Raw genomic sequence first — 13572 nt, forward strand, 5'->3', positions numbered from 1 at the left:
CAATTTGGAATGGAGGAATTAGGAGGGTGCTGACATATACCAGTAGGATGCCTGCCAGGAGGACTTTCAATGGTAAACTGGCCCTTATTTAGGTGTTATACAAACGTGAAGAAAACCCAGAAAACTCCATGTGATTCTGTGCCATTTACATGCCTTCAGTTTGAAACTATAAACATTTATTTTAACAATTTTTTTTTCAGCAGTGGTGCCTAATCCTATGGACAAAAACAAGCTACTGCCTGGGGTTCTCACCAATAGAATGCTCCAAATCCAAAATATTTTCCCAAAACAATTCCCAAAAAAAATGTATGAAGTCAACACTGTACATGGAACCCCTAATTCAAATTTGTCTAGCCCCCACAGAGCTATAATGCACCATTGTTTCTAAAATATTTTGGATTACAGAATGCAAAAGTGACCCTAAAAATTTTCCACTGAGCAACAGTTTTTCGTAATTGCAATTTTTAAAAATAAAATGTAAATTACGCGAACATATTAAAATAAGGCAAATTCTGTTGTCCCCAAAACCTCCTTCGTAATGGGGGAAAGATTGTTATTGTTTGAAAAATAGCACAGTCATTGATGAATAATCCATGTCGATTTTAAGGTTATCGCATCACTTAGGGTATTACAGGGAGTGTTTATGAAAAACTGCTGCTTTTTGTGTGTACAACAGTCTAAAAACAAACAAACACTGTGACGATAGAGATTTGAGAGGGTGAAGAATACATACAGTACGTAGAGAAAGAAATGTGAAATAAGTGCTGCTAGTAGACCCAAAGAAGATTCCTCTCTTCCCTCTTTCACATTAAGCTTGGATTAATGAAAAACTTCACGAAGACCTTGGAAAACGACAGAAGTTGATTCCTTTACCTTCAAGGAGTTTTCCCAAAACTGACAGCAGCAAAATCAAAGGGAAGGAATCTTCTTATATCGGATCCTACAGAGACAGAAATTCTCGAGTCAAAGCCGAAACCTGCCAAATTAGTCACTTGGCATTCATTCAAAACTGTGGCGAGTGGATTCCTGGGAGATAACCACGAATTCTAGTGTCAGAGCTAATGAGGTGTTACCACGTGTCAAATCTTCTCCATTTTCATCTCAACATATTTCCAGACAATGTGAATGATGCCTGCGACAAACGGGCTCCATTAGGCCATTTCTAAAATGAAATTCTATCTTCGCTGCAATTGGTGCCGAAGGTCTTTTAATGACGAGCATTGAGCAGCACTGCAGTTCCAAAATGGGGGGATCCGGGTAAAGTTGTTAGAATGTGTAAGTTCGCCGAAATGGGGGAAGTTTTTATTCCCAACCGTCGGGATGGCTAAGGGCTATTCGCATGTGGGTGGCGGTTTTGAGGAGGCAGAAAAACAAGCGTTTCACATAGAAACCGTTTATTTTAGTCGAAAATGCTTACATAAATTTAGCAATGGTCCTTGAGTTCAGAGCTTTAGGTTGTTTTCGGTTTCGGTCTGGTCCTACGCTGGAGGGGCCCCGTAGCAACGTCGAGTAAAAAGTTCGAAATTCTGAAGAGACGGTGCACAAAAGATGAACGGAAACACCACTGTTGGAGGTGAACGAACACGACAGGTAGTCTAGAGGAAGCTCTTCTGTCCTTGACATCGGAGGCTTTATAATTTTCTCGGGATCGAATCATTGCTAATTGGTTAACTCTTCTCCTCCTCGCTTCCCAATTGGTTTCCCACTTGTCTCCAGGTGTAAATGGAGCTTCGTTAGGTCGCAGGAAAGGTCGACAAGAGAAGGTTTATCCGACACCGTCTTTTAGACTATGATCGCGTTTAATTGTTGACTACGACACCAACGCTCATTTTGATTTTTTTTTTTTTTCCTAGTTTTGTTTTGCTTTCTAAACTGCGTCTTAATTTTTAATATTTTTCTTTCTAAATTTTCTTTACCTAAAATTTTGTTTTTCCCGTTACTCTTTATGAGCGTCGACATCAAAGTCCGGTGTCGCCGACTCGACACTTATAAAAGTTATCATTTCGCGGTTTGACTTAACAAACTTGTACATATCCCTTTTGGGGGTTTATTTCCGGGCCTCACAAATGTTTTGTGAATTATTTAATTGAAAACATTTTAAAAGTAATTCATTTTTGCAATGTAAGGCTTATTTGGGGGGTAAAATTAATGGGTTAATGTTACCTAGAGTAACAAAAATGGCAGCGGTTAGGTTAGGGTAACTACATTTTTAGTATACGTTTCCTTTATTTTCTTTTGTTCGAGAACTACCGTGAATCAATAACTAGTGACGTTAAACACTGGGCGGCCTGCCGGTGGATCCCCTTCGGGAAGAGACCGTCGGGAGCACGAACGGTCGGAAGCGCCACCATTTTACTTACCTAAGGTAACATTAACCAATTAATGATTTAAATTTAATGTATGCAGCTTCTTTCTGCAACTGAAAGTAGATAATGAAGCATTTAAAATATACAAGTTTTGTCAAATCTTTTATTTTTGCTAATGAGTGTTTTAAAAGAAAAATGAATACCGATTTCTAGTGATAAAAACCTTACAATTTTACTGTTACATCATATAAAAGAACAACTTCGCACATCATCACGGAAGCAGCCATTTAAGGATGATGGGTAAAAATATGATGTCACGTACACTTGGAATTACAGATGCTGCATGTTGATTGGCTGCGACAGAATCGCCAGGCGAAATTGTTTTCGAGTACAGGTAAACCCCGTATAACACGGGAATTACGTTCCAAAAAATTGCCGTGTTACGTGAATCCATGTTATACGAAACAACGAACTAGTGTGAAAAGGGGGGTTAGGTTCCAAAAATTAAACAACATGCTGTTAAATCTTTTAAATCGGATTTATTATTCACAAGTCGAAATGCCGGATGCAGGCAGGCATCGGGGCATACAAAATTACATATAAAAATAATATATTTTATTCTTTAATTTACTTGGTAAAAGTATACGGAAAATTATTTTTCCCTTCTATTCTGACTTATGGATCTTAAATATAACTAAAAAATTTTTTCAAAACATTTATAAAAACGAACTTAAAAATCCTAAAGTTAATAAAAAGTTAAAACGAAATCAATTCGCAGAGGAAAATATCATTTATTACTTTGACAACGTTGCTAAATGCATTTCGCCTTTGCCAGGCCTCCTCAGTAGGTTTGACATTACGTTTACAAAGCTCATTCCTCGACAGTAACTCAGTGGAGAAAACCACTTAAATGATTTACAAAGACTTCCCAGCATTCCGCTGTTAACACTCCCGTATTCAAATTTACATTATTACTTTGCATAATAATGGCAAAGTGTTCTTTTACTTTTCGTTTTACATTATTTTTCTCTCTAAATACAATTTTTAACTTATTCACATTTATATTACAATTATTAATATTACAATGTTGGAAGATAGGAGAATTACTAATTTTTAATCTTACAGCTGCTAAATGTTTCGACAATCCGATTTTTAATCTTCTTTTGGTTTCACCAATATAATAGCTGGGGTTGTTACATGTGCATTCTAATCTGTAAACTACTCCCTCTTCTTCGAGTAAATCTTTTTTGTTGTTAGTGCTTCGTACAATCATCAGTTCTGATAACCTATTATTTTGGGATGGAGCCAAGAAGAAAAGGACGAGCTCCGAATTAAAATATGTGAAGATTTAACGAAACTGGAAGTTAAAGACGGGTACATTTTAGATCGTAAAGCAAAATACTATACAGGTAAATATAATAGAATTAGGAAATTTTTAAAGAAATATAATTTATGTTTATTAAAAGCTGATAAATCAAGTCAAATAGTTATTATGGATCTACATGAATTAGAAATTAAGAAGCAAGAAATTGTATCGGAGGCAAATTTTGAAAAATTGGAATACGACCCATTTATGGAAATACAACAAGCATTGACTAAGAAGTTAAAGATGGTTATATTACGTCATATCAAAGTAAAGGCATACTTCCGAAAGAAAATGTAAGAATTCCAAAATTAAATGTTAGAATTAAAACTCGTAAACAAAATAAATGTAGACCAATTATTGACTTTCGATTTACAATATTATATAATTTAGAAAAGTTTATAAAAAAGTTATTACAGGATATATCAAACTCAGAATATACCATAAAAAATGCTGATGATTTAATATCAAGATTAGAAAAGGGAGAAATCCTGTCGAATTACAAACTTATGAGCTTGGATATAACCTCTATGTACCCGTCCATTAGTAAGGACATGATTAAGAAAAGTTTATGTAAGTATGGTATATCAGACTATCTGAAAGACTTAATAATCTTCACATTGAATAATAATTATTTTACAGTAAATAAAGATTTCTATCGTCAAGTTAATGGCATTTCTATGGGTTCTGTAATAGGGCCAAAATTGGCCGAGATCTATATGTTGGACGTAGATAAAATGTTATCAAAATTGACTGGCATACAAATTTGCAAATTTTGGAACAAGCTAATAACATTAATCCAAATATTAAATTTACTCAAGAGCATGAATTAAATAATCAGTTAAATTATTTGGATATAACAATTAAACGTTTTGATGATCATTTGGAATATTGTAAATTTGAAAAACCATGTAATACGAAAAAAGTAATTAATTTCAAATCATATTGTCCTTTAAACCAAAAATATAATGTATATTTAATGGAAATAACAAAGATTTTTTCTAGAATAACAAATATAGACCAAAGGAATAACGAGATTGCAAATACACATAGGAAATATATCTTAAATGGATATCCGAGAAAATTATTAACTAAATGGTACAACAGATTTCTTAAAAATAGATTTAAAGTTAAACAACGTCAAGAAATAAAGCAGTACGTATCCTTTCCATATATCAAAGGTATTTATGAAAAATATAAGTTTCTTAATCAAAAATTAATTAGATTGGCTCCATCCCAAAATAATAGGTTATCAGAACTGATGATTGTACGAAGCACTAACAACAAAAAAGATTTACTCGAAGAAGAGGGAGTAGTTTACAGATTAGAATGCACATGTAACAACCCCAGCTATTGTATTGGTGAAACCAAAAGAAGATTAAAAATCAGATTGTCGGAACATTTAGCAGCTGTAAGATTAAAAATTAGTAATTCTCCTATCTTCCAACATTGTAATATAAATGTTGAATAAGTTAAAAATTGTATTTAGAGAGAAAAATAATGTAAAACGAAAAGTAAAAGAACACTTTGCCATTATTATGCAAAGTAATAATGTAAATTTGAATACGGGAGTGTTAACAGCGGTATGCTGGGAAGTCTTTGTAAATCATTTAAGTGGTTTTCTCCACTGACTTTGTAAACGTAATGTCAAACCTACTGAGGAGGCCTGGCAAAGGCGAAATGCATTTAGCAACGTTGTCAAAGTAATAAATGATATTTTCCTCCGCGAATTGATTTCGTTTTAACTTTTTATTAACTTTAAGATTTTTAAGTTCGTTTTTATAAATGTTTTGAAAAAATTTTTTAGTTATATTTAAGATCCATAAGTCAGAATAGAAGGGAAAAATAATTTTCCGTATACTTTTACCAAGTAAATTAAAGAATAAAATATATTATTTTTATCCATCGTTTTGATAATTATTTTGAATATATTTTATATTTTTACAGTATAATATTCATTATATATAAAATAATTTATATTGTTAATTTAAATTAATTTAAATAATTGCTAGGGGCGTCTTTAGTTGCCATTTTTGGCATACAGTGATAGAATTTTTTTTCCAGTTTTTCAGCTTTGTATAGATTTTTTTAATGGGTAAAATACTTATTTAAGTAAATATTTTACCACAGATTATTCATCCTATATGATGATCTCGGCATGAGAATCATCAACTGGTAACAGTTTTTAATACATTTCATGTTGTACCAGGGTTTTACCTAATTCCCGAACCGTGTTAGAGTGAACCCGTGCTATAGAAGTGTCATGTTATATGGAGGTTACCTGTACTTGAAAGCGATTCTAACGGGAAGGCAACTTTCCTTCCAAATTAATTTTACATTATGAATTTTTCTATGTTATTTTAAGGCTATTTGTTTTTTAACGTCTAAAAGCATTTCTATTTAATGAGGTTAAATTTCTATATAAAAAGACATAAATTTTTTTTCACATAGTTGTTTGGTTTATATTTCGTACGCGTTCTTTTATATTTTTTAAAGAGCCATGTTTGATAGGCTTTGAAAAACATTTAGAGCAGGGGTGTCAAACTCAGAATGTTTAAGTACCAATTTTTTGTCTCGCTCAATTTTTTTTTTTTTTTTTTTTTTTTTTTTTTGTGCGACAGCAGGCCAGATGTTTTTGTTTTTGTAGCCAAAAATTTTATAAAAAGTAGCAGACTCAAAAAATTCCTTTTTAATAACCCGAGATTTCACAATAAAATAAAATAAACACTTTGTTTGTTCTATGATTAAAGTTATTGCTGGAAAAGTACAGGCCTGAAGTGGGTCTGTAAACTGATCCAGAAATAAGGATCGCAAGAATCAAAATACAAGCATAAACTGTAATTTACTAATACACTGGGTGATCGGTTAACGAACACTTTCGAGAAATGTTCGGATAACAAACACTTCACAGAACATACAGAAAAAAAGAAGCGATGTAAAGTCTTCCCTCGTCTTCGGGCAACAATTCGAAAGTTTTCGGAGCGCGGGAGACATCGACATCGACGTTCAACCTGGTATGTTCTGATCGGATAGTATTCCTCCGAACTTTGAAACTCTCCCTTGTAATTCCAGCCTTTTATTTTTCTGACAGAAACAATTCTTTTATAGCATTCGGGTGGGCATTCGTTAAGTTTTGCGTCGATTTTTATTTTCGAAAGGTGAGAGTATAATAACAAAGGTAGAGAGTGGGCGGAAGATGTCTGATGTTGCTGGGCAGTATGGCTCATACAGGTGTACAGTAGGCCGCAGTTCAATCTTATCTAAAAAAAGTTACAGTATAATCAAGAAGACTCGAGCAGCTAAAGGAGTAACAAAAATCACATCTGAGAAATAAAGAACATTAAAGAGCTCATAATGAAACCCGAAACTGATCTGACGACAGAAGAACGCCAAGAACTCTTGAATGAAGAATACAAAGAAACTCGGCAAGATATGTTTTCTTCTGAAAAAGAGGATTAATGCCGATATCTGCTATTAAACATCTTTTGAAGAAGTAGGAGGATGTCAGGACAACGGCATCCAAACCAGGTTGAGGTTAATAGGCTTGGGGATCTCTACAATTACAATGCTATTAATTACTTCTGAAAAATCCCGAAGAAGAGAGAAAGCAATCGACATTAGACAGATTCTTTAACCCCCACAAACAGAAAAAACATGACTAATAAAAATGCAAGACTGTGTATGTATGTATTTTTATCTATATCTATATATAAATGCACATGTTTTTGCCTATATTCCACTCTTCAGCCAAAACTACATAATCGCACATGAATGGTGTTTGTGTGTGGTAGTAGCCTCAAGTCTCCCATCGTGCACTATGGTGATTGCGTCACGATAGCTATAAGGTTGAGAGATATGGGGGTTGAAAGTGGTTGACTTCGAAAATGTGTGACGCTTCAATGAGAATGTCCCAGTTTTTTCTAGAAACTTCCAGAACCTAGAGGTGAAATTTAGTACACAGTTAAGACACGTCATGAAAACGCACACTAGAAGGGATTTTTCGAAATTTCCCCGCGGGGTAGAGGGAGAGCATTAACCTGAAGAACGGCTTCTACTGTACTATTTTAGATGCGAATTTTTGTATTTAATTACGTTTAGTCTTAATTGAGCCCTTGGGGGTATTAAATTGATAACATTTCAGACATTGTTATAAATATTTTTTATATCTCGATTTTTTAACCAAATGTTCGAATTTCTTTTCCATATTGGTTCGATTATAGAACAAAGCGGGCACTTGCAGCTAGAAGTCAAATTAAAAACAGTTCGTTTGATTTTCAGCATTTCTCATCATTCTCAGCGGTAGGTGTTAAATAGCAATAGTAATTGTTATTTAACACCTATATTGAGGAATACTATTGTTGAAATATTGAATGTAAATAGGGTTTGCTTGCAAAATCCGCACGAGCGAAGCCGCGGGTAACAGCTAGTTATTACATATAAACGTAATAAGAAAGTATATATGTTTTATTTTGGGGGTCTCCAGAACGAATTAATCAAATTTTCTTAAAAACCTATGGTAAAACGATGATCGGATAGCAAACAGTCTTGGAACGGATTATGTTCGTTAACCGATCACCCACGGTATGTCGAAAACACTCACTCATTTTATATGCAAAATTGTGAAAATTATGCAATGAATGATCTTGACAAGACGGACTTTAATTTGAAATTCAAAAGATAAAATAGAGAAAACAATGTAAACAAGAAATTAAACACAAAAATAAATATCTCTAAATAATATGAATAAATAAAAATAAAAACAAAACCAATAATAGTAATAATTGAGTTCAACAATTTTGTTTATTAAGTATTATTTGTTTAAGTAAAAAATATCACATTTTATTTGTTATCAAGATGATAATAAAATAAACAAATAGCATTATTGAATTGATGTCGCGGGCCGTATCTTTGACATGCCTGATTTAGAGGTTTTTGGAGGTGATCCATATAAAAAGAGTTATGAACTAAAAATCGTAGGACTACTTAGCAACCGCGGATTGGCGTACGAAACGTGTCCCTTCGACGTTACTCGCCTTAGCCACGTGCAGTGGCGTAGCGTTGGTATCAGCCGCCCGGGGCGGAGGGAAATTTCACCGCCCCCTTAAATAAAATACGGGGAATCCCTACAAGTCAGTACAGACGGTGTTGTCAGTCGCTACAATGAGCAAGACGTCATTATTATACATTCATTTAAAGAAAGCGGATTCCCCAGTTTCGTCACAGAATAAGTTGAAGGTAATGGAGGGCCGCACGTGGAATCAGAAGAAATGGCTAGTCCATCACCCATCCATTTCGATCATTACTAAAACTTGTTTTTCGGGATGCGGTAAAAAGATTCTCGCGAAGTCCACAACTACCTTTTAAACACTAACAATATTTATTCATGGACAATCGGTACAAGTACAGTACACGTTAGAGCTACACGTGCTCTAACTGCTAACATCCGACAAAAACTGGTGTCCCAGAATCCAACGGGAATAATCGAGTTCTCGTGTACGAGGCTATGGGGAAAACTTCTAGAGGAGTGGCGCCATCTGTCGAGTCTGTGACAAGTTACTGGTCGCCGCAAAGTAATGAAAACTTCCGTGCTCATTTCAATCGGTCCGAATCGTAGGTGCGACAAAAATATGAAATGAAATGGTTCAAATTTTTACAAGATATTATTATTATTTATTGTGAAAAATGCTGCCCCTGCTTCCCCCACTACGCTACGCCACTGGCCACGTGTATCTCCAGCGTATTTCCTGAGAACTTTCTAGCAATCACGTGATAGAACAGTGGACTGCGTCGTATTTTTCAACACGTAATTCATCTACTTTACACCTTTTAAATGTCCATAATTACTTCAGCCATCAAAATACAACTTTGATATATTGTTAACAGCATCAGTGAAAGTGTGCTAGTGTATCTGCATCGACGGCCAAAAGAATTATTGTCTAACGATATGGCCGACTGCCGCCGACACAGTTGACATGCAGTTGACAAAGCATCCACGCTCAAAACACTTAAACTTCAAATCCTAGTTAATTGTAAATTTTTAAACTTAGCAACATGTCCAACTTAGCAACATGTTGCTAAGTTTTTTATTTATTCTTTTCGCCTAGTGGACACTAAGATGGCCTTTTCCCTACAACGCCATTATGGATTCGGCCAGGCCCACAATGGGTCGGCAGGATGGTGAGGGACGAGGCCCGACATATCCGAACGGACCACATACCGAAAAATTCCTGGAGTTTTTCGACCAGTCGAGATCTAGAACGGTAGGCTGCCACTCTTAACCGCCATGTTCAACCGTTAGCGCAGTCTAAATTTTAGTATAAATGTAACAATTTTAGAAAACGCGGTTTGAATGCCTTTGTAAAGCGAAGTAAAATGACTCCGCTTTACTGAATAGTCATTGCTTCTCCATAACGCCTCCAGTTTTCAAATGTAATCGCAAAGCGGGACCGTGGTTTGCACCAAAGATTAAAACCGGCCCTAAATAAGACAGCCAATTATGTTGCTCGTTTCTTACATAACAAATAAAACGAATTACGTAATTGGTTATTAAATAATACTTTCGTACCTAAGGTGGGTCGACCCCTAGTGGAAGCGCGACACGCTTTCACATCGACACCTAACAGCTCTAATAAATAATACTCCATTCTACCCTCTAATATATTAATTCTTAATAAAAAAAAATACTATTTTTAAAATAAAATATACTTTTTTTAATATAAGAAAATGCAACAAATAATTATAATGAAGTGATATCATTTAAACGTAAATAATCGTAACTGTGACGTAAATCGCCAGCAGACATTTAACCATCGTTTACAGTCGCCATTTTATTGCGAATTTATATAAGTGAAATTGTCGATTATTTAACAAAAATTATTCATGTGATCATTTCTTATCGATTATAGAACGTAAAATATAAATAAAATAGCAAATTTAATCGATAGAATTAATATTATAACACAAAATGGATAGACCCGTTCGTTATCAAACGGTGAGTTTCATTTTCCTTTTACGGAAGAAAAAAAAATGGTTACAAAAATATTAATCGATAAATTCTTGTATTTTAATGGTTACTCGATGCTCTAGATTTAATTAATTACAGAAATTCTAATTTTAATGTTGCGTAAGATCGTGTGAATGAATGATGTTTCCTCCACCAAAGCCTGATTGATAAATGAATTGCGATGTTAATTTCAGTTGTTCTATCCATTTAAATACTGAAATTGATTATTTAAAACTGCGACGTAGTTAAACTTACAATTGTGACGCAGTGAAATTTACAACTTTTATTTAGTTTAAAATGTGATCATTTGCAAATGTTTACTTTTATATAAATTGCCTATATACATAAATTACAGGGTAATTTCTAATAAATTCTTTAAACTGTACAATATCTGTACTCGATCACTTCTTGTTCTTGTTTTAATTGTTAGAAGTAAGTTTAAAATCCGCATGGGAACGTGTCACAAAGGTATATATATATATATATATAGACTTCATTAATTCTAGAGGATTTTGCAGTAAAGTAATATGTAGAATAAAACAAATGAGAAACGTTTACTGGAACACAAATCAAACGTACTACACCTTTAACATATCCAGTAGGAAGTCTTTAATAGCTTAAAAATGTTTTCGGCTGCGTTAATCAGCCTTCGTCAGTTTAAATGAATACTAATAACAACGAATAGCGTTTTTAGTATTCATTTAACTGACGAAGGCTGATTAACGCAGCCGAAAACGTTTTTAAGCTATTAAAGACTTCCTACTGGATATGTTAAAGGTGTAGTATGTTTGATATGTAGAATATTCTAAACTGAAGGAAAAACACTGAGATCGGCGTTATACTTAGTGTGTCCTTTTATCGCAAGCATTTTTGACGCAAAAAGAATATTTTATTGTGTATTGTTTTTGAAGGTAATTCTTCTGTAATGTTTATGTAAATAGGCAATCCTGTCGTTTACGTCGGTCGACGTCGACCGTGTAGATATTACATAGACGGATACGAGAAACAAATTATAATAATCCTGATGTAGTTTCAACAGTGGGAATGCCTTTTCCCAAACTTGGTTGTCGTCGTTTGGAAAAAGACATTCCAATAGTTAGAACTATATCAAATATCTATGTAGAAAAAACTATATAGATATTTTTAATAATGATTAAAACATGTTTTGAGCTGGTTTATTATTTGAGTTGAAGAATATTCTCATATAAACATTTACGACAGTTATATATACATATATATGTTAGGGTTTTTTTTTATATTATATTTATAATGATTTTAAACATTTGCAGTGAATGTTGACCAATGTAAACTTCAGGATTACCCATAAATATATTTTTAAAACATTTACAAGGTAATATAGTGAACTGTAACTAGTATTTTCTCTTCTGATTGCCTAGCAATGGAGAAAGTAGTAGATTCTCCTTTGCAAAATAGAGAATTAGCAGTAAAAGTATACATAATATAGGCTAAATATGCATACTTTTATCATTTATTTTGATATTTTTCCTTATTGGTTGTATATTTCAGATTCTTTGGTTAGTGCAAGTAGGATGATATTGCTTTGTTGAGGTGAATCCACATACTACAGCTGATTTAGCTGACCTCATTTCTGTTTCTAATATGTTTATACAAGGGGAGTTAACCTCAATCATGTTTTTGAACTCGATTAACTTCTGTCATTCGAACAGAATGGAATTAGTCAATCCCAATCGATATTCTAATAACTGGGTTATTTTATCATTTTTTCTGCAACTGAGTTAATCTTCCTTAAGTGGATTAGTGATGTGAGTCACAGCATTAGTCCACTGCTGGAATTGACAACTGGAAGAATGACATCACATTAACCTAAACCAAAAAGTATTTATGCACATTATGCCAAAGAATTGTTAAAGAATTGACGAGAAAGTTATTGTGTATCAGCACTAGTTCAACTTTATTGGTAGAAAAAAAGTCTAGTGTTTTCAATATTGTATTCAATATTCTCTTCAGACTAGTTTGATTAAACAAACTAGTCTGAAGAGAAGTCAAGCTGACACCTATAAAGTTATTTTCTTGTCAATTCTTTAACCTAAATCAAGGTTGTCAACCTATTGAATTCTGTGTAAACACCATCTTAACCTATGTTCAAGTTATTCCTGGTTAACTTAATAACTTTCTCCATGTAAACAGTATAAGGGGTGTAAACTTGACTTACTATGGGGATGAGGAGTTTGGCATATTATTCACATTAGACCATTTATGAAAAATTTCTGACTGTTATATTAATTTTGATCCCTTGGTGATAGGAATCCACAATTCAGTTTTTGCCACCTCAGTCTAACATTTTTAGAAAAGCTTGTTAAAAATTATTAAATTTAAAAACTGTATAGAAGCTGGAAATATTTCTAATTAATGTCTGATGTCATAATGCACTTCTGGATGCAAATTAATATAGATCTCATAAAAATTACATCATATGATTTTTGAATACATAGAGATAAGATCAATTGATTAACTGACATATTTAAACTTGCTGCTAATATTTTAAAAGATGTGATACCTTTTGTTTTTCATTGGAAATAAATGAGAACTGGCAAAAATGATTAAGGGTTTCTGTCATTAAACTTTCACATCAATTATATATTTATCGATTTAAAATAATTTCACATTTGTATACTAATGAATTTAATGTATTATTGTCATGTCTTAACATGAATTGATGGAAAGAATTGATTGTTTAATACAATTACTGTTTTATGACTGAAATACTTGTGTGTTTTCAAATCTTGATAGAACCTCACCATTTGTTTGCTTTGAAGTTTGCACTAAATAGTATTTCAAGCAATAAGAATTAGATTATTATTTATTTTATTTATTTATTTAATTGATGAATATACATAAGGTACATGCCCGGTGCCATT

The 13572-nt window shown here is 33.3% G+C and overlaps 1 protein-coding gene across 2 annotated transcripts in view; it reads left to right on the forward strand.

Annotated features, from left to right (window-relative positions):
- Nucleotides 1–10451: 10451 nt before the first annotated feature.
- Ndfip (Nedd4 family interacting protein) overlaps nucleotides 10452–13572 on the forward strand; it is a 108302-nt gene continuing 105181 nt past the window's right edge. For both annotated transcript variants that reach the window (XM_067269049.1, XM_067269050.1), the window contains exon 1: nucleotides 10452–10660. In XM_067269049.1, coding sequence (XP_067125150.1) covers nucleotides 10634–10660 — 27 coding nt within the window. In that variant the 5' untranslated portion in view covers nucleotides 10452–10633. The remainder of the gene's footprint in view (nucleotides 10661–13572) is intronic.

This window comes from Centruroides vittatus, unplaced genomic scaffold (genome assembly GCF_030686945.1).
Source record: "Centruroides vittatus isolate TY-2023 unplaced genomic scaffold, ASM3068694v2 contig_345, whole genome shotgun sequence".
In the NCBI taxonomy this organism is placed as follows: domain Eukaryota; kingdom Metazoa; phylum Arthropoda; class Arachnida; order Scorpiones; family Buthidae; genus Centruroides; species Centruroides vittatus.